Source organism: Dermacentor silvarum, chromosome 1, assembly GCF_013339745.2.
Source record: "Dermacentor silvarum isolate Dsil-2018 chromosome 1, BIME_Dsil_1.4, whole genome shotgun sequence".
Taxonomy (NCBI): domain Eukaryota; kingdom Metazoa; phylum Arthropoda; class Arachnida; order Ixodida; family Ixodidae; genus Dermacentor; species Dermacentor silvarum.
The window spans coordinates 94,711,335-94,733,209 of NC_051154.1; the positions used below are offsets into that span (position 1 = coordinate 94,711,335).

Below are 21,875 nucleotides of genomic sequence, written 5' to 3' on the forward strand. Positions count from 1 at the left end.
ATGCGCACGTTGGCCGCGCGCCTTCAGAACTGCCCGATTGTCATCTATGATCACGTCAATAGTGACCATGGTTTAAATCACAGCAGATGCAGCGAGCAGTAGTTTTGTTTTGAGTCGGCACAATGTCATAAACACAGCGGAAGCTGTCGGGGTTAAAAAAGTGATTCTACTGTGGCCTGCACACTGGCATCAAACCTGCTGCCTCCATTGCGATGGGCAGACGATCTATTTCTGACCAGCTCAGTGGCGAAAAAAGAATTGGCATGTGCCCATCGAAGTGAAAGGTGTCTGAAAGAATTGGCATGTGCCCGTCAAAGTGAAAGGCGTCTCTTGGACGAAGACGTGGATCTCCGGCCACGGCCCCACTTCAATGGAAGTTGTGACGCCTTGACCACTGCGAGTACTAATCAGTCGCGAGATGATGAGAATTGCAACTTACACACTGCTTTTGGGCAAAATGGAAACAGGATTTGCTGATACATTCTGTAAATAAAAGTGTGTTGATTTACAGAGGAACCCTGTTGATACGTTCCTCCCTTCTGCGCTTTCCTGGCTGCAATGTCGAGTTTTCGCAGTCCCAACCTAAATCGCATTGTATTATGTTGCCCTTGACACGTTGGCAATCTGTAATGTTCCTGCATCTTTTGTTGCGTTTGAACGTGGCGGTCACAAAAAATTAACGGTGCAGGTAGCTTGTACTTTGCAACAAGTGACCGGTGCGTTGCAACGAACGACCAGCATGTTGCAGTAAACAAATTATTATAACTATAATCGGGCACCTGGGATCAGCCCTCTTTATCAACAGACACAATCGCAGTAAGAGAACTGACAATGGCAGAAAACAGTGTAAGCCTCGAGCTTCTGAATTGTTCTCTCCTTCCGGCATGAGCAGTCCACTCTGTGTTTTCAAACAGCCATACTATTCTTCACTACATTTACTTCCCCTCTGGAAAAGAGCCATTCTGGCAACTTAGGGACAGGACACGACAGCAGGGCCATAGTAAGGCTTTAGCTGATCTATATGCACGGTCTCGTGCCCTCAGCGTCGTTGATCTGAAGACTGTTCAAGCGGCTCGATGACGTAATTCACTGGCAAAGTTTGGATGACAACACATTAAGGGCCGTGGTACTTCGAAAAAGTTTTTTCGAATCATGCCGCACTTTGCCCTCGTGGCAATGTGCAATTTGGGAGCTGGACAAACTAAACCACTGAGCCATAGAGCAACCGCTAGACAATTTGTGCAAGGTTATTTTGTGCTACACAGACTGTGTGAGTGGCAGCGTCTATGGATGCATTTTGAGCACCATAGCAGGCAATAATGTAGGACAAAGGTGACATGCGCATCACAAGAAAGAAGGAAAGAAGTTGCTCTTGAGAAGATGGATGTGTTCATTGCGAGAGCCTGCAGCTGTTAGTTTGAGCTGAAGGAATCACAAGTGCGCCGTTTAAAAAAAAAAATTGTTTAGCAGTTTGTAGGTATGGCTCATACATGATAAAAACAGTAAATGAATGCACATTGACTTTGCAAAAACAAACATAAATGCAGTAATTATAACAGAATGTCAACGTCTTGCTGCAACTGGTGCCAACATAATTTTTGCATGGACTCTTATCTGCACTTCCCTATGCTGTGATAATTTAGGAAAAATTTTCAATGTTTCTCCAACAAAAATATTTTTCATGTGTTTTTATTTATCCATCTTCCAAATTTACAGAAATTTAACATCTGTACACATTCCCAAAGTACTGCTGTATTCACACTTCATTATTTTGTGTTTATTTCGGTATCCTGCATTTGCTTTTAATCTGCATCTTACATGCAGCTACAGGTGTTGAGTTTTTGGGGAGCACTGAGACCAAAAATATAAGTGCACACTGGTGATCGTAGCTAAACATGCCAAAGAGCCAAGTACCTTCAAGTTTCATGCCTGTCCTAAGACATTTGTCGAAACGGCAGGCAGGACACTTCTTCCGTGTGGCCACAGCAACTGGGCAGGCAGCTCCTCGGAGGCAGACATAGTGCTTTTTGTTCTGCACTGTGCGTTTGAAGAAGCCCTTGCAGCTCTCACAGGAAAAGATACCATAGTGGAAGCCTGAGATCCGATCCCCACAAATAGGGCATGGCCCACTGAGCAGCTGCTGTCGTGAAACACCACCAGGGGCCTCCCCTAGGGCTCCCAGCGGGTCACCTCCAGCACCTTCAGCTGAGGGGCGTCGAGTTGGGCTGGACAGGTCGGATGCATTCGACTCATCTGATGCACTTGATGCCACTGAGGCACTGGAAGCTGCAACAAAAGCAAGCGCACATAAATAGCCTTCCATGACCCTTCTACACTATACAGTACACTTCCATTAATTCAACTCTGGCTGATTAGATTTTTTGGTTAATTTGCTCCCAACCAAAAGTCCCGGCCAGCACCCATGCATTTCTATGGATCCAAACATTTGTTATTTCGATCCTAAAATTGGCCTTCGCTGGATAATTCAAACTTTACCAGTCAGCATGCATGCGCCTGACCCCTATGGTGACCCCAATGGCGACTGGCAGCGCCTGTCTCGGCGGAGCTTATGGGAGAGTGAATGACACACGCCACCTCTCGTCGAAAATGCTTATTCTGGGCCCACCCTAGGAAGATTTTTAAGCAATAACAGTACCTCACAATGCCTCATTACGGTAGTCAGCCGATTCTGACGCGCGCTTTTTTCCCTCCCAAATATTGGGTCGAAAATTGCCTGAGCAGTGCAAATGGATGTGAAACCAAATCCGCCTTAGCGGCGTTCATACGCTTTACTGCATAACATGGATGTATTGCGGCAAAACTGACTTTAAATAACCGTGCAGCAAAGATGACTTTAGGAAACCGACCACCATTGTGCAACACATATTAGACCCTTACCAATTTTCCTTGCTAAAAAATAGGGTGCGTGTTAGGTTTCTACTTAGTTTAAGAGCTTTATTGGCATTTCCGCATCAGTTTTCTACTTTGAACACATAGGAAATGGGCGTGCATTTGATTCGGGGACGTGTTTGACTCGGGCAAATACTGCCAAATAAATCAACTTGGTTTAGGCGTTTTTTTCTGTTTCTTGTTTAATTCGAGCCGCTGGATAATTTGATCAATTTCGTCGGTCCCGTCAGGGTCAAATTAACGGAAGTCGACTGTATAGGACACCTGCTTTAAAGGGACACTAAAGGCAAATATCAAGTCAAGCTAAAGTGATGGATTAGCGCTCGGGTATCTCAAAGGCGTCAATATTTTCGCGAACAGAGCCTTAGTAATCGAGAAATTGAGGTAAATGCAGGGCACGATGAGAGACTTCCCCGGGACATTCAAGTACTTGCCCGATGACGAATGCACTCCTCACTTAAATTCAGTCACTAGTACTCAACCACTCGTTATAAAAACATCATTGTATTGTAAGACGAAAGAAAATGCTACTTGACCAGTTCTACTTCATTTTTAGAAAAAAGAACTCATTAACATTACCCCGTTGATGACGCGGGCAGTCAAAAGGTTTCGTTTTCGCTCGACTTTGCGCCGCCCTTGCTTTTGCGTTTCAGTTGTTCGGTTACCGCGTAGTGCTGTGCTGGTTTTGCTGGCTCGCATAACTCGCACAAACTGCAAGTAGCAAAGAATTCCACTTCCATGTGAGGTCGCGAGATGCCCGAATGGTCCACGCCACTTGACCAAAAGCAGCGGCGCATCTTACCGCCATATGTCGGGCCCCGTTTAATCACCAACGGCAGCAAAGGGTGGTGATGGCGTATGCAACTCACCACTCCCTGGTTGGCCTGGCGGGAGATTTGAATTGCATAAAGGTATTCGGACCCTTGAGATGCAATTTTCTTGAAACTATGTATTTTCTTTGCATGAAACAAGTGTTGGGAGATTGCTGGAACAGTTCACGTCGCCTTAGTATTTGCCTTTAGTGTCCCTTTAAACCTTTTCAAAAATGAAATCAGAAACAATGACCCAAAAAATTCGCCATACATTTAAAACCAGGTGCATTCAAAACCATATGCAAGCAGTTTGATGATACTGTTGCCACTAACTTTCAGAAAATTGACAATAATTTGCATGAAGTCTCATCGATGACAAAAAGAACCTGTGAAGTATGTTCCAGATGCCCTGAGATGAGAACACAATCCAGGAAATGGCATCAAAATACCAACCCAGCTCATACAAGCTCTTACATCTTTACCCATGTGTTTTTGCAAACGAAAGTTGTTTTCACCAGAGCAAAGTAGAGAGGCCGGTCACATTCTCCACGTACTACAGAGATTTTGCTTTGTATAGTGGTATACGTGCAAACACTAGGCTTTTCAGGTTCGTAACATGTCCTTCGTTAATAAAAAAGGGTGTGCAAATATCAAATTTTCAATTTCAAGGCGAATTTGAATACAGTCAAACCTCATTAATACGTAGTCGGCCGGGAACGACGTTTAGGTATGCACTAAACGATGCACAAATTAACCGCCAATGCCAGTTTAGCGGCTGCTTACTGGCCGGAAAAGAACTTGTATAATGTGTAAACTTGTAAACATTCGCTTATTAACTAAATTAACAAGCACGGTGTCATGCGCACACAGGTAAACATCAAAACATCCCGCTCGATGACCGCGGAAACTAGATGTGAAAACGCTGGAGTGAGGAGGCAGGCACGGCAAGAGCAAAGAGCGACTTGACCGTTGTGCCGTCTCTAGCTTCAATGCGAACGAACTGTTGAAAGCACAGTGCATACGAAGCTGCCAGCATTAGTTGCACTTTGTTCACATCGCAAATCGCTTTGAAGACAACGCCCGCGCGGATGCGCACTTTTTCCACGTTGTGGGAATCTTTGGGTCCCATCACCGCCGCACGGGCAGCGAACGTCGCGTCAAGCGCATGCGTGCCAGGGAGAGGGGAAACTTTCCTTCCGCGGGCGGTGCGCGGGAATCGCAAGCGCTATCAGCGCCACCGGGTGGGTCACGTGAGATCCCGCTGATATCGCCCGAGTCTCTTTGGTCTCCAGCAAGCGGCGACGGCGGAAGTCTCCGCCGCCGCTCCCGTATTCCCGCACGTGGTTAGTCAACCGCGTTCTTGCCGCAGCAAACGCCGCGGCCCCCCCGTATTCCCCAGTTGGTAAGTCGGAAGCCCTTCTTTACCTAGTGTATTATTCTCTTCGAGGGAACGATGCCTCAGCGATGTCAACTATAGCTAGCTGGCCTGCTCGAAGTGATAGTTGCAGTCGTAATAAATGCTTTGCGAGTGTACACGTGGTTGTCGTCTATTGTTTCCTCGAGCTTGTACCGAACCGCAGTTGATGCGCAGGCATGCGCCAACCGCGGGGCTCGGTGTGTCGAGGCAGAGGGCCGTTGGCATCCCCCCCATATCCCGACAACGTTGCAGATCACTTTCAAGATAAGGCGCCTGCGCGGCTGCCGCCGAAGTACACCCCCCCACCCCCTTCACTTTCTCGCCTCCCCCGCCGTACCTCGTGGCCTCGCACGTGAGATTGAGCTGACCCTCGCAAGCTTTCGCTCGCACATACAGCGTACGGTGCGTGGCGACGATGTTACCAAGTTTGGACTTACACGGAACCTCAAAGCAATGACCATGGCGAAGGCAGAAATGTGCTTGGAGTGTCCATAAGATTGCTATCGTAATAAAATGTGCTTCTGCACGGTTACTACTTGAATTGGATTCACGAATTCGCGCCCCCTACCGGCAGCTTCTTCACGTTAGCGGAGCCAATCTCGAAGGACATGCTCTTGTGCGCTGCATTCGGCAACAGCTGTACGTGCAAAAAATACGTCATGGTGGCCATGTTTTAAGGTCACTATCACTGGTGACAGTCGTCCGGGCGCCGCAGCTTGAGAATCGAATGTTTGCGCACATGAGATTTTGGCGATTTTGAGCCTGTGCAGGTAGAACTAGACAGAAAATAGTGCGCACTAACCATTTGGTGGCAAATCGGCGACTATGGCTTAAGTGATGAGCCAATACATGGGGTTCAATGGGGGCTGGGTGGGGGAATCTTCGCGACTACGTTTAAACCGAAATTACGCATTAATCGGGTACGTATTAATGAGGTTTGACTGTGAAACCAAGTGCAAATCAAATCAAATATTTTTCAAATACAATTACTATTGGTTTTGCAAACATGCAATTTTTTTCAACAACCAGAGATACGAAAAAAAAAAGTTTATTGCACAGAAAATAACGTACAAGAAAACTATGCTTTGTGGTGAACAAATTTCTCTAGTACAACACTTTGTCTTGACAATATCATAACTGTAGTTATTTAATGTTTTCATGAAGGAAGGATTTTCATCGGACATTAAAAAGAGCTGCTCACTGGACAAACTAGTGTGTGGTATCGGCATGTATCTTTTCGCAAGCCGAGCCATCAGTGGGCACAATACTTACACCAGCTCTCGCATAGATAATCTTTTCGGCCCAAAATTTCATCGTCATGCAAATATCTTTCAACCTGTGCTTGTGGCAGGAAATTTGACTGCCATAAGCAAGTGAAAATTGGTGCTGGTTGAAAGCATCAATTTCAGAAATTTTCGTTGTTGAGGACATATCTGGGTTCTTTGGCAATGAAATTTTTTCTTGCTTCCTTTGTAAAAGACAGCCTTTTAATCCAGTTTGCTATTGAAGCATCCTGGTGCTACTCAAGTACTTTATAACGAGGGTCTAAAAACATTGATAAGCCTTCTATTTGGTAAAATTTGTAGTTTGGTAACAGTGTCTTTAGGCACTTAGCCAGGTTAGTAGCAGACAGAGGTTTCCACCTCGCGGCTGGTTTTGTCCAGATGCATGAAGAGGCAGCACAGTGTGGGTACCTGAGCTGATACAGTCGACACTCGTTAAAATGGACCCACGTACAACAGACTTTCGGATATAATAGACCATATTTCAACCTTAGTTTGCTCTACCTATTTTATTAATGCATTGAAGTTGGCTTTTAATGGACCCCGCTACAACGAACTATCAGCGACAGTGGGCGAAATTAGCGTCAATATTTTTCATAATCGGGCTGTACAGAACGTACTTTTGGCATGTCGACACGGACGGACAACAGACTTGCACGGGTAACCCGACAATCGCCGCTCAATCTTGCGCCCGCAAGAGAGGAAGGCAGGACGGAAGTGCACAGTCTTCTTTCGCGTGTGAGGCACGGGAGGAAGGCGAGGAAGAGGGGGCGTTCTACTCCGGTAGCTGCTGCTTACAGTGCGACCGCACAGGCCTCACCTTCAAAGTGGTCTGCGATGTGGAAAAAGTGCGACCAGTGCCGGTAGCTTCGTATGCGCTGTGCTTTTGACGTTTAGTTCACGTTGAAGCGAGAGACAGCATGAAGGTAAATTCACTCGCTGCTGTTGCCGCGCTTCCTCACTCCAGCGTTTTGACAGTGACTTTCTGCAGTCATCGAGCGAGATGTGTTCATGTTTACCTGTGCGCACATGACACCATGCTTGTTAATTTAGTTAGTAAGCGAATGTTTACAAGTTTATACCTGGTGATAAAACTACTATCCTTACTTCGTATAGCTGTCTATTAATTTGCTATCACAATCGATGCTTCGCTTTTCGGGCGAAACTGCAACTTTAATTGTTTGTTTTTTACTTTGGACGATCGTCACTCACTTTTTGCAATAATGTTGTTAGACATCGCAACCAAGGTTTTGGAACTAAGGCGTCTCGGATATTACAGACTTCAGAAAAAGCAGACATTTTTTGTCGGATTATCAGGGTCCGTTGTAATGAGAGTGGACTGTAGTGTTGGGTAGCCATAAGCACCAGCAGGAGCCCTGTGACTATGCTCCTTCTTACTTTTGATATGCTTCACTGCACAGCAAATGTGCTTTACAGCATTTCTTTTTGTATGCTTCGCCACAGAACATGGCTGTACAGTTGAATTTGAAATTTATTTGCATCACCACAATGCGGGAATGCTCGGGCAAAAAGTGAAAATCAATTCACTTGAGAAGCACCCGAGCCCCCATATACCACAGTGGCGAAGCTCACTTAAAGAACCGACAACATCAATTTCTGGGGGTTCGAATATTTCTAATTGTGAAAGCGTCTTTCGAATCGAATCCTAACATACTATTCGAATCAAATATTCAAAGTTTCAAATATTCGCACACCACTAGTTAAGAGAACAAGGTAGGGCAAAATTTCGCAAAAAATCAAGTTTTTAGTTTGTTAGAGATTTGGAATCCCCAGTCTTTCCTGAACAATACTGACTGTGTCATTTACGTGTGCATGATTCCTTTACCTGGTAAATGACCTTTTCCAATACCTAGGTAGTGTCCAGTCACGCCCCCTTTTACACATATATGTGACCTGTACCTCTTCTGTGTTAAAAAAAAAATCAAAGAAATACGCACGCTTTCTCTAGGTTTAGCGGAATGGTTATTGCTTGTTTGGCAACAGCAAAAAGCTGCCTAACTTTCCACTTTTAGCCATATCTTTAGACGCTGCCGTTATCACTTTAAGGCCGATTATCACAAAACATCAATTTTTGCAAACTTTGACCCTTTCTTTCTGAAGCCCCAAAAGCTAGAAGCATTATTTTTTCCAACAACCAAGACAATACAAGGGGGAGTCTACTGAACTAGAATTATGGAAATGAATGCAGGCAAACTTGTCTGACAAGCTGTTTATTGTCCATTTGGCTTAAAATTTGGAGGGTCCACTAAAAACAAAGTCAAGAACTAAAGTATATACAGTCGAAACCCACTTATAAAAATATGCAAGTGCCACGAAAATTCCACTGTTATAAACGATAATTGTTATAACCAGGTACAGTATAGACCCCTTATAACGTAACCGCTTATAGTGCAGGACCGGATACAGTGCGGTCTTTTCAGACTCCCGTTAATTTTCCTATAGCACTCCATGTATACACGTATCGCTTATAGTGCAGTTGTGGGAAACGAAATACCAGTTACAGTGCGGCTGCCTGGGAGTACGGAAGTCAGCGGAGACGGCAAACGCTCCCCTCAAACGGGCGCCCCCAGGATTGCTCGAGGAAGAAAGAGAGACGAAGTGGAGGAGAAGGGCACGTAGTGCGAACGAACAGCCAGTGAGGCTGAAACCAGAGTCTTGAGCGCGAGTCGTGAAATATCACGGCGCGCATAGCGAGCGAGGGCCACGAAACTGCCAACGCCGGCCGGCCAACACTCGCTTCACGATAACGGCAGTAAACGAAACTTCAGGGAGCGGGCGGCGCCGGAACGGCACGGCGAAGGGCGCACGCGGAGACCGTGGAATGTGAGGGAGGAGGGCGGCAGGGAAGTGTACATATTTTGCCTCGGCGCCGCTTCGGTGGCTTCCCTCGCCCTCCCTCGTAGCTCCCTCACTTTTGACTGTCACCGTGCGCGCCCGCCGCCGTGCAGGCGCCGCCGCTCCAGCCGGCCCGGCGCCAGCTCCCCGAAGTTTCGTTCTCTGCCGTTATCGGGAAGCGGGCGTTTGCCGGCGTGGGCAGTTTCGTTGGCCGTCCTGGGACAGCGCCGCTGCTTCCCTCTGCGCTGTAGCCGCAGCATGCAAGGTCAACACGTGACTAGAAAGTAGAGGAAGCATAAAGGAGAAAGACGGGTTCACTGCCATTTTCAATGCGTGGCTGAGACGTCGGCATGTACACGCATGTTCATACCTGCCTAACCTCAAGACTTTCAAATTCGACCGGGGGAGGGGGCGCGGGAATTCTGCCAAGGAGTACGACTTTACAAACACACTTGGAAGTACTGATGAAGTCTAGTACTGACGAGACTTCGAGCACGCCATCACACTTCACAGCCGCTAAGGCTACGAAACACCGGAGTACCGGAGTCGCACTGCGTCCGATGCAGCAGCACATCACACAAAAAAAAGTGAGGCCCGCAAAACAGGTCATACTCGGGAAAAAAGCCTAGCGAAGGTGACAGGCGAGACGACAAGCCACAGCCTCCGATACAGAAACTGTGCCTGCCGCCTCCACCCGAAATCGCCGTCGTCTCTGGGGGCGCCACTTATGTACAGGTGGGTCTCTCATGTTGAGAGTAACGACAACCAGTGACGTCCGGCCGTCATCGGGTCGTCCAATGACCTGATGATGAAGGCAACGTCACAGAGTGTGACTTTATTAGGAATTTTTAAAAAATAATTTCGCGAATTTAACCACTTTTCCGTAAAAATTGAGCCGACATTCGTAAAATCGTAAAACGGGTCCAAATTCATACATTTTATGGAAAATTCGGAAGAGTTGGCAGGTATGCATGTTCCAGCGCAACGCAGAATCGGCGACCTTGCCATTTGAGAGAGGGTGAAATTTCGGCCGCCTTCTTTTTCTTTCTTTTTTTTTGTTTTGTTTGCGTGCGACATTGAGGGGTCTCTCCTAAGCTTTTACTCTATGGCGGTGCCGGAGCAATGCCGGTCGGAGGCGTCGCTGCATGATTTGGTTCGAATTGACGAGATTTGACTGTAAATTAAATGCAAACGTTCTAGCCGCATTCCTCGACTGTCGCATACGCATGGCGGCTCGGTGCACATGTTTTGGATATGTGCGGGCCTTGAAAATTGTTACTTTGGTTATAGTGCGGTACCCCTTATAGTGCGGATATTCGAGACTCCGGCGACTTACGTTATACAGTAAAACCTCGATAATTCGAACTCGGTTTAATTCGAAATTTCGGTTAATTCGAGGAATTTGAGCGGTCCCGTCATTCTCAATGCAAATTCTACCGGATAATTTGAATGGCCCGCGCGGCTCTATTCGGATAATTCGAAGTTTCCGGCTAGTAGCAACGTGCGGCAGTTAGGTTAGGGCGCTCCGTACAGTCGCCAACCGATTTTCCGAGCTCGTGGGGACTGAAAAATAGTAAGGAAAACTCGTTGGGCCGAAAAAAAAAAAGTGATTAGTTCGGCTTAAAAAAATCTCTAATAATGCCCTGCCTCATACTACGCTTGGAGGGGATCGACTTGCTTGGATTTGCACAGCAATGACGTCGTCTCCGTGTACAGTCGACACGAACGTCATCGCGTTGGTGATCTCCGTCAACGGAGTTCGCCATGGAGATCCAAGAAACGAGCTTCGCACCGCTTAGCTCTCGCGAAGGTACAGGAGGTAGCACCGATCACTGAGACATGGGTCTCCGAGACACCTGCTCAGTGTACACGCCACGTTCAAAATAGCAACCGAAACTTGAGAGAAAAAAAAAACTCACTGAATTAATACGCGTGGTGTCAGCGCGCACGAGCGAGCGCGACTGCCGCAGCGAGCGAAGGTTCGTGCGGTCTATCGCTTCAACGGAAACTGAGCGGCGAGAGCACAGCGCATACAAAAGGTCAGAGCCGTCTGGAGATCGCTTTCAAGATACGGTGCGCGCGAGAAACTGCTCCGGCGCTAAGTACGCAGTTGTTAGAAGAGTAGAAGCCGCCCCCCCCCCTCCCCTCCCTCCCTCCCATACCCCCACGGCCTTTCGCACGAGGGAGGAAGTCGCGTTTACGCTCCGCCGTGCGTTCGCTCATGAAAGCGCGCGTCCCCCGCGCGCTGTCACTCGCACATACGGCAGGCGCGCGGCGATGATTTTATCGCCCTTGGACTTTGTATGGATCCTCAGGGCGGCGACGCCGACGGCGAAAATCCGCTTGAAGTGTCCATATAATTGCTGTCGCAATAAAAAAAACATCACACAATAAATGGTTACAACGATAGTGCTGAGCGCATATACTAAGAAAAAAGAAAAAGTGCAGTACTCTGGAGCGTTTTGTCAGTCGAGAGCGGGCATGTCCTCCGAGACTGGAGGATTGCGCGACTTCTCTATTGATAGCGCGCGTTCCAATCTTGGAGGCTATACAGCGAGCCACTGGAATCCAAGCCAGTGCAAAATCCAACAAGGCGGCCTCCAAGATTGGGTAGCGCGGCTCGGAAAGAGCGATTTAGTCCGCAAAATCGAACTTTGGGGTCTCAATTCGTCCGAAAAATTGGGTGCGAAAATGCATGAACTCAATGGGAACCCTGATGGTGCATTTTTGAAGTCCGGAATATCCAGCAAATCCAAATTTTTGGAGTCAAGCACCACCACGCCCGCTTTCGTGGCAGTTATCGATTCCGTGAACATCATCCGCAACTTAGTTGAGTGCAGTGCGGGTGATATTTGTATGCTACGATTTTTGAGCCAGCTGGAGAGCATGGCACTAGGGGCAGCGAACCAGCGCGCCAAGTAATCCCGCATCGGTGATTACATTGAGTAATTTTTCTCGGACATGGAAAATAAAGGTGATTTCTCTTTGAGGCAAGTTCTTGCTTGTTTTCTTTTTTTTATTATTCATTTCGGTTAATTCGAAAATCCGCTTAATTCGAAGAATTTTCGCGGTCCGGCGACCTTCGAATTATCGAGGTTTTACTGTAAGCCAGTCTACACTGTACCATGAAAAAAAATCTAAATAAAGGGATGGCATAGCTGTTGTGCAAAAACTATAATGGCAGGGAGACCAGTGCCTCTCCTTACCACCTTCCTCCATCCTGCTGCTGATTGTGTTGACTCGTTCAACTGTTTAAGTCTGCTTCCTGCGCGTTCCGATTGCGTGTAACAAGCCACGGCGGTCGGTGATCAAGAATGGCACTGCTATAACAACTGCAAAGCGGGGTCACGGGCGGCAAGTGACATGCGAGCTCCGCAGAGGCATTGCTTCAGTGGCATCAAGAGGGGCCTTTTAAAAAATGCGAGAAGGTTACCGTGGCAGCCCCTCAGCGTGAGAAGTCCAGAACAAACGCTGAGACGAGATCGCCATGAGCATCTCGCCAAGTACTTCTCATTGGCTTGCATGAGAAAAGTATGATCGTTAGGTTAGGTTTGCTTTGTTTACATAATGTGCAGCGAGAGGTTCCTCGCAAAAACGAAGCCCCGGAGGGACTGAATAATCTGCAGGGCCTCCTGCAAGGACAACGTCAGTGAGGCAGCCTGCCCTACCACGTCATCGCTGCCTTCGTCGCTATCTGATACAGGCACGTTCGCGACGATCCAAATTTTCCAAATTTATAGCAGTACGCTTTCTTTTCACCGGCAACGTCCTGCATTGCCAATGATCAGAAGGCGGATCAGCCGTCTCCCGTTTCGGCGGAGAGTTAAACGAGGCCGAGAAATGACTTCGACGCAACCAACAAAGATGAGCCATAGCGCCTTAAACCGTTGGCAGAACTGCACGGAATGAGGGGCCAGCCGGCCAGCGTGCAATCTTGGGGCAGCGCTATCAGCCTATCAACGCAGTTGGCACAGTCCATTCATGTTTCGGAGGGTGGTGCAGCGTAGAACTATGGGCGCTACCCATTCGTTTTCCGAGGGGTGGAAAGGCGACGGGAGAGAGGCGCTAGAGGCTGGAAAACAGCACGGCGACGTGCGGCGGCTCGAATTCCTTTCTTTTCAAGGATTTCACATTCCATTACCTTTCGGCACGAACACCCAGTGGCCAGACTTCCTTGTTATAACGGATAATACGGCCTTGGAGCATTGTAGTAAGCGGGTTATTTTACCACAAAAAAAAACATACAAAAGTTGACGGTGCAGCAGTTTCTCATTGTTATAACTGATATGGTTAAAACCGGTATCGTTATAAGTGGGTTCGACTGTTTAACAATAATTCTAGTTCAGTAACAAACACAGCTGAATAAAATGATCACAACATGAATCCTTTAGGCCTAGCAAATCCTGAGAAAAACAGTCACATACATAGGCTAAAATACATGTGAGGTATAGTGCCTACCCCCTGTTCCCTGAAGTGACTCAAAAACACATGGTATTACTGTGTTTTCACTAGCCTTAGGAGGATCGGAATATTTTTGAAAAAGCTTTAACCTTGGACTAAATGTTGATGGCGATATGCAGCAGACAGATGGATCAAAAGTTGTTCAATTATGCATATATAGTATTCACATCTTCAAATAAGAGAGAGAGAGAGGGAAAGAAAAAGTCTGCCAGAATGTATGTCAGATGCACCCACATAGACGAATGGTTTGCAAGAAAGGCCATTTCCACAGTAACATTCAACAAAGGAGTGGACACTAAAACATCTTTCTTGTTTAAAATACCATTACCCTTTTGAGGGTTTTTGCTGTACATGTATGGTGCCAATCTTTTATATTTCGCGCGTATTCGACGCCAATGGTTTTTGAGAGGTGCTGCCATCTCTATGGAATCACACAAACTCATTTGAAATGCGATTACAGTCACTGGAATGCAAAACTAAACTTGTTTACCACCAGGTGCCCGCTCACGTGGTCGCACGCGCACCGTCTGCTACCTTCAAGGCATGTGTGGAGGCGATGCTATCGTCTTTTACTGTCACCGCTGTCATGCTTCCAGTAACTTTCTGTTCATCCAAGGCAACCGCACGCAGCGCAGGTGCCACGTGTGCGCAACCATGAGCCAGCACCCAAAGCAAAAAAATGACACTTGATTCATGTGTGTTGCTTACGACAAGGTGCTCTGCACTCAAACCTGTTACTAGAAACATTTTTCTACACATCGGACAGTAATAAGCATTTCTTACTGCACATACTGTCCATGCAAGAAACATGTTTTAGTACCGATGCATTATTAGCAATAAATTTTCCTGTAGACACTTTTTTCAATCTCTTAGTGTATAGAGTGTTTGTTTGTATAATGTTAATGTGTGTAAAGCATTTTTGAGACAAAATATTGTTTGTATTCTTAACTGTACGAGTTTTCATCATTTCCTGCTACTGAGAACTGCAATTTATAAAATTGACCAAGGGGGTATATTGCGCGAAAAATTCGACCCTCGAAGGGTAAATGACTTCACTGATCACGTGTTATACAGTTAACTCCTGAAAACACTCTTCTCTTAATTAGTAAAACACTTTCTATGATGTGCATCAGCCAATTCGTGGCATGGCACTCGGCGTGAAACCCCAGCAACCTGAACAGCATACGCGTGAATGCAATGATATTAACATGTATAAAACTCAACTATTGAAGCCACGGTGATTGCCCTGCGAGTGTGAGAGCATGGCTGCTCAATGAAACGCACAAGATGCGGCCTGCCACGTCGCCTGAAACCGGTGTGAGGTGCCTAGTTCTCCGCGCCACCGCAGCGGCGCCACTGCTCGGTACAGGAGCACGTGGGTGGGAGCGCTCCTTTGGCTGCGTCCTCATGCTTTGCGCAGCGGCCGCGCTTAGTGTTTACATTTTATTGACGCGAGAGTCATGCTTTTTGTTTCTAAAATATAAAATATAATATAAAATCTCAATGCTGCTTGAAAGAATATCACTATACTCAGGTGTCGGTACTGGGCCGCTAATGGGCTCACATATAGGCCTGAGCGGTGAATCTTTGCCGCTGATTTCGAGTCATATGCCCATCGTTCAAGAGAACTGGCGAGTTCTTTATGGTGGATCCACACGATAGACTAAATCCGTTTTTTCACGATGGATGGAAAATGCCGAGCTATTTTTAGCATCCGGATTCTGGCAGTCGAATGCTGCGGATTTAGCCTACGATGCTTTATAAGTCTGGCAACGAGCGCAACTCACAGCCTCTGAGATCTGCCTGGGCGGCCGCAACGTCTTCGACGCCATGTTCAGCCAATACAGCCACTCTAAGCCTACACGCCAAGAACTTGAGCATGGTTCTCGGGAACGGTGCCCAATCGTCGCGAATACATAGCGGTTGAAGCTTCTGGACACAAATTTAAAGCAAATACAAGCTTCAGTTTGAAAATTATGGGCCACACAGTGAATGACGATGACTTGTTAGGTTCGAGGCAGATGGCAGCAGCTTCCGGCGGTGCCGCCATGTTTATTTTTCCGGCGCGGTTGCCTGCTCGCCCCGTCCGTCGTCTGGATGCATTTTGCTGCCAAACGGGCGGCAAAATAACCGTCCGCGCAACAGATTTTCGCGGAGCCGTCCGTCGTGTCGATCCACCATTATCGAGCGGCAGTACTGCTGATACAGCGGGCGCTTTTGTTGAGTGTGCTGATTTACTTGCCTCGCTTGATGTGCTTGTTTGCTGGTAAAAAACAATTTAAAATGAAATTTCTTGCATAACGATCGACATAGATTTGGATAATCATTTTCTGCTAGATTTCTTTAGTTTGACCTTTCTAGAAAAATTGAGTAGGTAGCAGTTCATAACGGATAGTACATTCAGTCACATTGCCGGCGTGTAGCATATTTATGTAAAGACGATGCAGTGAAAAAACATTGTTCAGTGTTAATACAGCAATTGCAATGGTGAAAACGGACAAAAAAAAAAAAGATCAAGAGAGGTTTGTCAATCTTTATTTTCTTTATTTACACGATGTGAAGCCACCAAAAAGCGCCTGTTCAACAGCTTTAAAACCTTACTACTTTCCGTGACGGAGCTTGCAGGCGAGTTTTAACGGCTCCACAGTTGCATTCAGGTCCCCGGCCCAGTTCGCCAGAAATAATATTTGCTTAGAAACACCTTACACTGTTCTTCGGTGTGGCCGTCGGTGAAGTAAAATGAACACAACAATTAACCCTTTCAGGGTCACTGACGTACATGTATCGTACATTTAAAAAGTGCATCTCTTTCGATCATTTCTTTCGCTTGGCATGTGGTGCCACTCGACGGAAACACATGGAATTTTTTACTTGCACCAATGCTGCTCCGTTTTTTTTTTTTTTTTATGGCAACGGCGCGTCGACTATAGCTTGCGCAACCGGGCGTGCGCACGCGGCAGCGACAAGTGCACGATTCTTTCGCTTATTTCTTTCACTTGGTATGTGCTGCCACTCGACGAACACGTGGAATTTTTTACTAGCGCCAATGCCTCTCTCTCTTTTTTTAATGGTAACGGCGCATCAGCTATCGCTCGCGCATCCGGCCTCTTTCGACCATTTCTTTCGCTTGGCATGTGCTGCCACTTGACGGGAACACGTGAAATTTTTTACTTGCACCAATGCCTCCGTTTTTTTTTTTTTTAAATGACAACGGCGCGTCAGCTATCGCTTGCGCATCCGGGCGCGCGCGCAGCACCGGCGGCAAGTTACGGTTTTCTCCTGCGGCGGATCCCGCTTGTTGCACGCGCAAAACTGATGGCTATCGGGTTTCAAATCTATCGGGAGTAAAGTGACCTAGAATTTTAGATCACTCTACCCGGAGAGAGAGCAGTCCTGGAGCAGTGGCGGAAAATGTCAACTTTCGCTTCACTGCTCCGCCCATACTTCGCCGCGCAACGTGGCAGGCCGCACCTTGTGCGTTTCATTGAGCGGCCGTGGTGAGAGGCTGCATCCCTCACCCTCAGGCTGTGAGGGCTTTGATGTTCAAGCACTTGCAGTTAGGGGTGCAGCCAGCACATGCTCCCACACCCACTCGCCATTTCCCTGTAAAATTGGCCTAAACAGGAAGCCTTGGTGGACGCGCTCAGTGTTTTGTAGCAGCTCAGGCACAATTCAAGGCATTTTTACAGTTTTGTCGCAGCTTAGTGCAGCAAGTCACAAATGTTGCAGTTTGGCACAACTGGCACAGTTGTACCACCCCTGTATAATTCTTGGAGTACAAGGTTAGGATACAAAATGTTTGTAATTAAAAGAAACAGAACTGACTACTAATGGCAACAACAAGTTGAGCTCTGGTATTTGAAATATGCATGTTCCATACCTGTTGATCGAGTGTCAGGTGTAGGTTGAACCACAAGGTAAGGATAAGGAGGCTCTGAGCTTGCTGGTGTGTATGGCACCGCACTAGTGCTTGTACGGGATACTGAAAGATTGCGCAAGTGAGCTGCTGTGGGGGAGAGGCCATCAGCCAATCGATGCCGGCTTTGGCTTGGACTCTGAGAGGGAGAGTAGACTGCTTCTACCAAAGACACATGGCGGCCCTGCAAAAGGAACAACAGCCATGAGCTTAGGCATGGGGCTATCACAACACGGTTAGTGACACTGACCCACCAAATTCAAACCAAACCTTCTAATGCCTTTTCTTTTTCAGTAAATACAAGGTGCAAAATGTTAAAGGGGCCATGACACCAAATTCTCTAGCTTGAATTACACATAGTACGTGCTAGCAAAATGTCCCACAGATATCTAGCATAATTTGAGCACATTTAGGGCTGTAGAAAATTTGTATTTGAACTTTTTTTATATCACAGTTGGACTTTACAGTAGTCTGGCGACAATGGCAGGTGATGAAATAAAGTGCGCTCCACGTGGTGTTGTTTTCACATGTGCGTCTTAGCAGTCCGCCTGAGATAGTTTCCACAGTCGTTCTCTGCTTTGTGTCGTTTTTATAGCACAAGAATTGCAGGCACGACACAACAGTGACCAGGGTGGTTCAGGACCCCTTTAAATAACCATACTGGCCCGTCTACTCTTAGTTACAATGATAAACAGAGAATAGTTAAACGACCATGTCAGGGCCCCCTTAGGATGTAGATGTTATATAGAGCACAATAGGTCCATTCAAGGTCATGCTATGGTGCCATCTACCACTGCCGGGTGTATCTTAAACACAATAAGAAGTTGGATCATGTGCTGCTACTGCTAAAGCAAGTGCCGGATTCTGTTCTCTCGTATGGGCCCACAATTTTCACTATCCATATTAGTGAAATCATGCTACAACTAATACCTGTTTAGATATTTTCGCGACAATGAAGTATTTCTCATTCCCGGTAAATCCTGGTAACACAGTTAGTTAGAGCACATGTAGATGCGTAAAGTAATGCCAGGGGTCTCTTGCCTGTGACGCAGTAAATGCAAAAAGCGTACTGCAAAATGTACAATGCATCATACAGGGTGTTTCATTTTAGCTGCACCAAATTTTTAAAAATAGCCTGTGGCAGATAGCACAATTATAATCCTTGATCTAAAATACTCGATGAGGCGGCCATTACTTCCACGAGAAATCAAAACGCATAATTGAGTTATTAGCATAATTACGCTAGTTAACTTTTAAATTAATGATTTTACGGCACATCTTTCAATCTACGAATTATAGCCGCTGAGTTCGCAAGGCGTATCCGCTTGGAACGAATTCTCAGGACTGAACCAGTTTCAAGATATTAATTTTTAACGTGTCCGACGAAATGTATGGGCGTTCCAGTTAACTTTTTGAGGAAAACGCTGTTTTATGCATTGAAACACAAAGTTAACTGGAACGCCCATGCATTTCGTCGGACACTTTGAAAATTATTATCTCGAAACTGGTTAGGTCCTGAGAATTCGTTCCAAGTAGATACGCCTTGCGAACTCAGCGGCTATAATTCATAGATTGAAAGATGTGCCGTAAAATCATAAATGAAAAAGTTAATTAGCGTAATTATGCTAATTACTCAATTAGGCGTTTTGATTTCTCGTGGAAGTAATGGCCGCCTCATCGCGTAGTTTAGATCAAGGATTATAATTGTGCTATCTGCCACAGGCTATTTTTAAAGATTTGGTGCAGCTAAAATGAAACACCCTGTATATAAACCGCTGCAACAAACCCAGTAACATTTGAGAGGAGCTGGTAAAACAGCAAGCTCTTTGATGACCAAGCTTTATATAGCGGTGTTTTTAAAGAGAACATGCATATATGCATGCTGCTCCAAGTCCGACAACTGTCTTTGACTGTCATATTGAAAATGACCTCGTCAACGTAATGCTGTCCTAGATGCTTGCACGCACATGCCTCAGTCATAGACAGACAAAAACGCCATTCTGCAGCTTGGCGAAGGGCTTTTCTCACACAGCCAAGCCCCGCTTCAGCCGGTTTACATTCCAGCTTGGTGGTGCACAAGATAGAAAGGGCTATACATATTGAGGAAAAAAACTTTTTTTTTTCTATTTGGCCAATCACAATGTCATGGCTTCATTATGCTTGCATTATGTGAGAACTGCTGTACCCAGAGAGCTTTTTTTTTGTCATAAGTTTGAAGAGAAAATAATACGAGGGGGCCAAGCCCAAACTAGATTTGGATGGTGAACCTACTAGAGCCCACACTCTCCGATGACAATATACACTTAATGTGATGTCTTTTTACTTGGGTGCCTCCCACAGAGCAATGTTGGTGTAACTCCTTCCAGTTCCCTCAACTTTTAGTCGGAACTTTGCAGTCTTGGATTCTCGGCTTCCAGCGTGCTAGCGGAGATAAAAGGAGAGAGAAAGCCGGGTATTGGTGCGATAAATCCACTTACAGTTGAAGGATTCGAAAAATTTTTGCAGCACGAGATTCACGAGACGATGTCATTTAATAGTGAGGCCATTCTATGGTTAGTTAGAAAAGTGTTTCAGGGCCCCTTTAATTACACACGCGCACACTAGTCTCCTCCAGTCACAGTATGAGTGACAAGACGTATAATACAGTGGAATCTCGTAGATACGATCTTCATGGGAACCGGAAAATAAAACGTATCATCCGAAAATACATTGCTGTTATGGACATTGGTAGGGGGAAAAAAATTAAAAAGCCAACTCGAAAAACGTATTATGCAGAATCGTATCAACGAGACTCCACTGTAACTACTGGCAGCAGCCATTGAGGGCTGTTTCTGACATCGTCGTGGTGATTTGAGGCCTTCTGACCACCTTGTGCGTACATGAGACTAATGGGGTCTAGTACATACGTGTTCCTTGATTATATGTATGCGCATGCACAGTCTCCGGTCACAGTACAAGCACCGAGACGTCTAATAACTGTACTGGCAGCCATTCAGAGCTGTTTCCGACGTTGCTATGGCCAAGAAGAAATAAAGGAATGTTTTTCCTTTTCTTGCGCCCACCCCATTGGCAAATCGCCCAATTATGTGGCAAAGGGTTCAACTTCAATGGATTCTCTAACTCTACCTGGAATGCTTAGTCAAATTTCAAAGGGGCTATTTTGTTTCTCTGTATGTATAGCAATTGCAGAGACATAATTCAGAACAGCCAATGCATTGCGAAAGAATGATACGAGTTACAAAAAATTAAAGGTACAAGAATTGGCCAGAAGCACAAGTGCCTAAACAGAGCCCTTGAGACACAAGAGCTTGTAGGCATGTGCTGTAAAAACACTATCACAGCAACATCCTCTTGAGAGAGGATGCGCTACGAACTTGCTGGGCTAATAACATGTAGCACAACATCTTTCAAGTATGCGAGGACTGCTTTGGTGTTAAAGAGTGGTTCTTTACCAAGAAACATGGCGGGATGCAGAGGGACACAATAGCGATATGCTAGAGGAAAGTGTTTCTTTCTTTCTCTTTCGGCTTCCCGACACTCCAGGAGGACGTGGAGGACGGTGAGCCTGTCGCCACATCTACCACAGGTTGGAGGATCATGACCATTCAATAGAAAATTGTGGGTGCCGTAGGTGTGTCCTATTCTGAGACGACAGAATAGGACATCAGTTCGTCGTGTTTTTGTTACGGAGGGCCAGTAGCCTAACTGTGGCTTAATCAAATGAAGCTTATTACTTGTTTCTGCGTCCCACAAGCGTTGCCAGTGGCTTCGCAGTTTCTTTCGCAAGAAAGGTTTCAAATCTGTTGCAGGAACAGCAGCTGTAGGGTTAATAGCGGTTGTTGTGACTGATGTGGCCATTTGGTCGGCAAGAACATTGCCCTCGATGCCTCGATGCCCAGGCACCCAGCATATAATGACATGTTGGTTAGCTGCGTATGCTCTACAAAGAACAGAATAGAGCTCAATGAGAATAGGGTTTTTCTGTTTACAGGGTGACTTCAAGGCTTTTACGACGCTTTGAGAGTCTGTAAATATAATAGTTTTTGAAGTTTTGATTTCTTTATATGCTTTACAGCTGACAATATTGCGTAGGCCTCAGCCGTAAAGATACTTGTTTCTTGGTGAAGCACGCCGGATTCCGAGAAGGACGGGCCGACGGCTGCATAGGATACACCGGCATGTGATTTAGAAGCGTCTGTGTAAAATTCTGCGCACGGGTA

At 46.2% G+C, this 21,875-nt stretch overlaps 1 protein-coding gene across 1 annotated transcript in view; it reads right to left on the reverse strand.

Annotated features, from left to right (window-relative positions):
- Positions 1–21,875, reverse strand: part of LOC119432764 (nuclear hormone receptor FTZ-F1 beta-like) — a 143,485-nt gene that overhangs the window by 63,509 nt on the left and 58,101 nt on the right. The window contains exons 6-7 of the mRNA XM_037699924.2: positions 17,620–17,839; positions 1,915–2,286 (exon numbers count right to left, since the gene is read on the reverse strand). Coding sequence (XP_037555852.1) covers positions 1,915–2,286; positions 17,620–17,839 — 592 coding nt within the window. The remainder of the gene's footprint in view (positions 1–1,914; positions 2,287–17,619; positions 17,840–21,875) is intronic.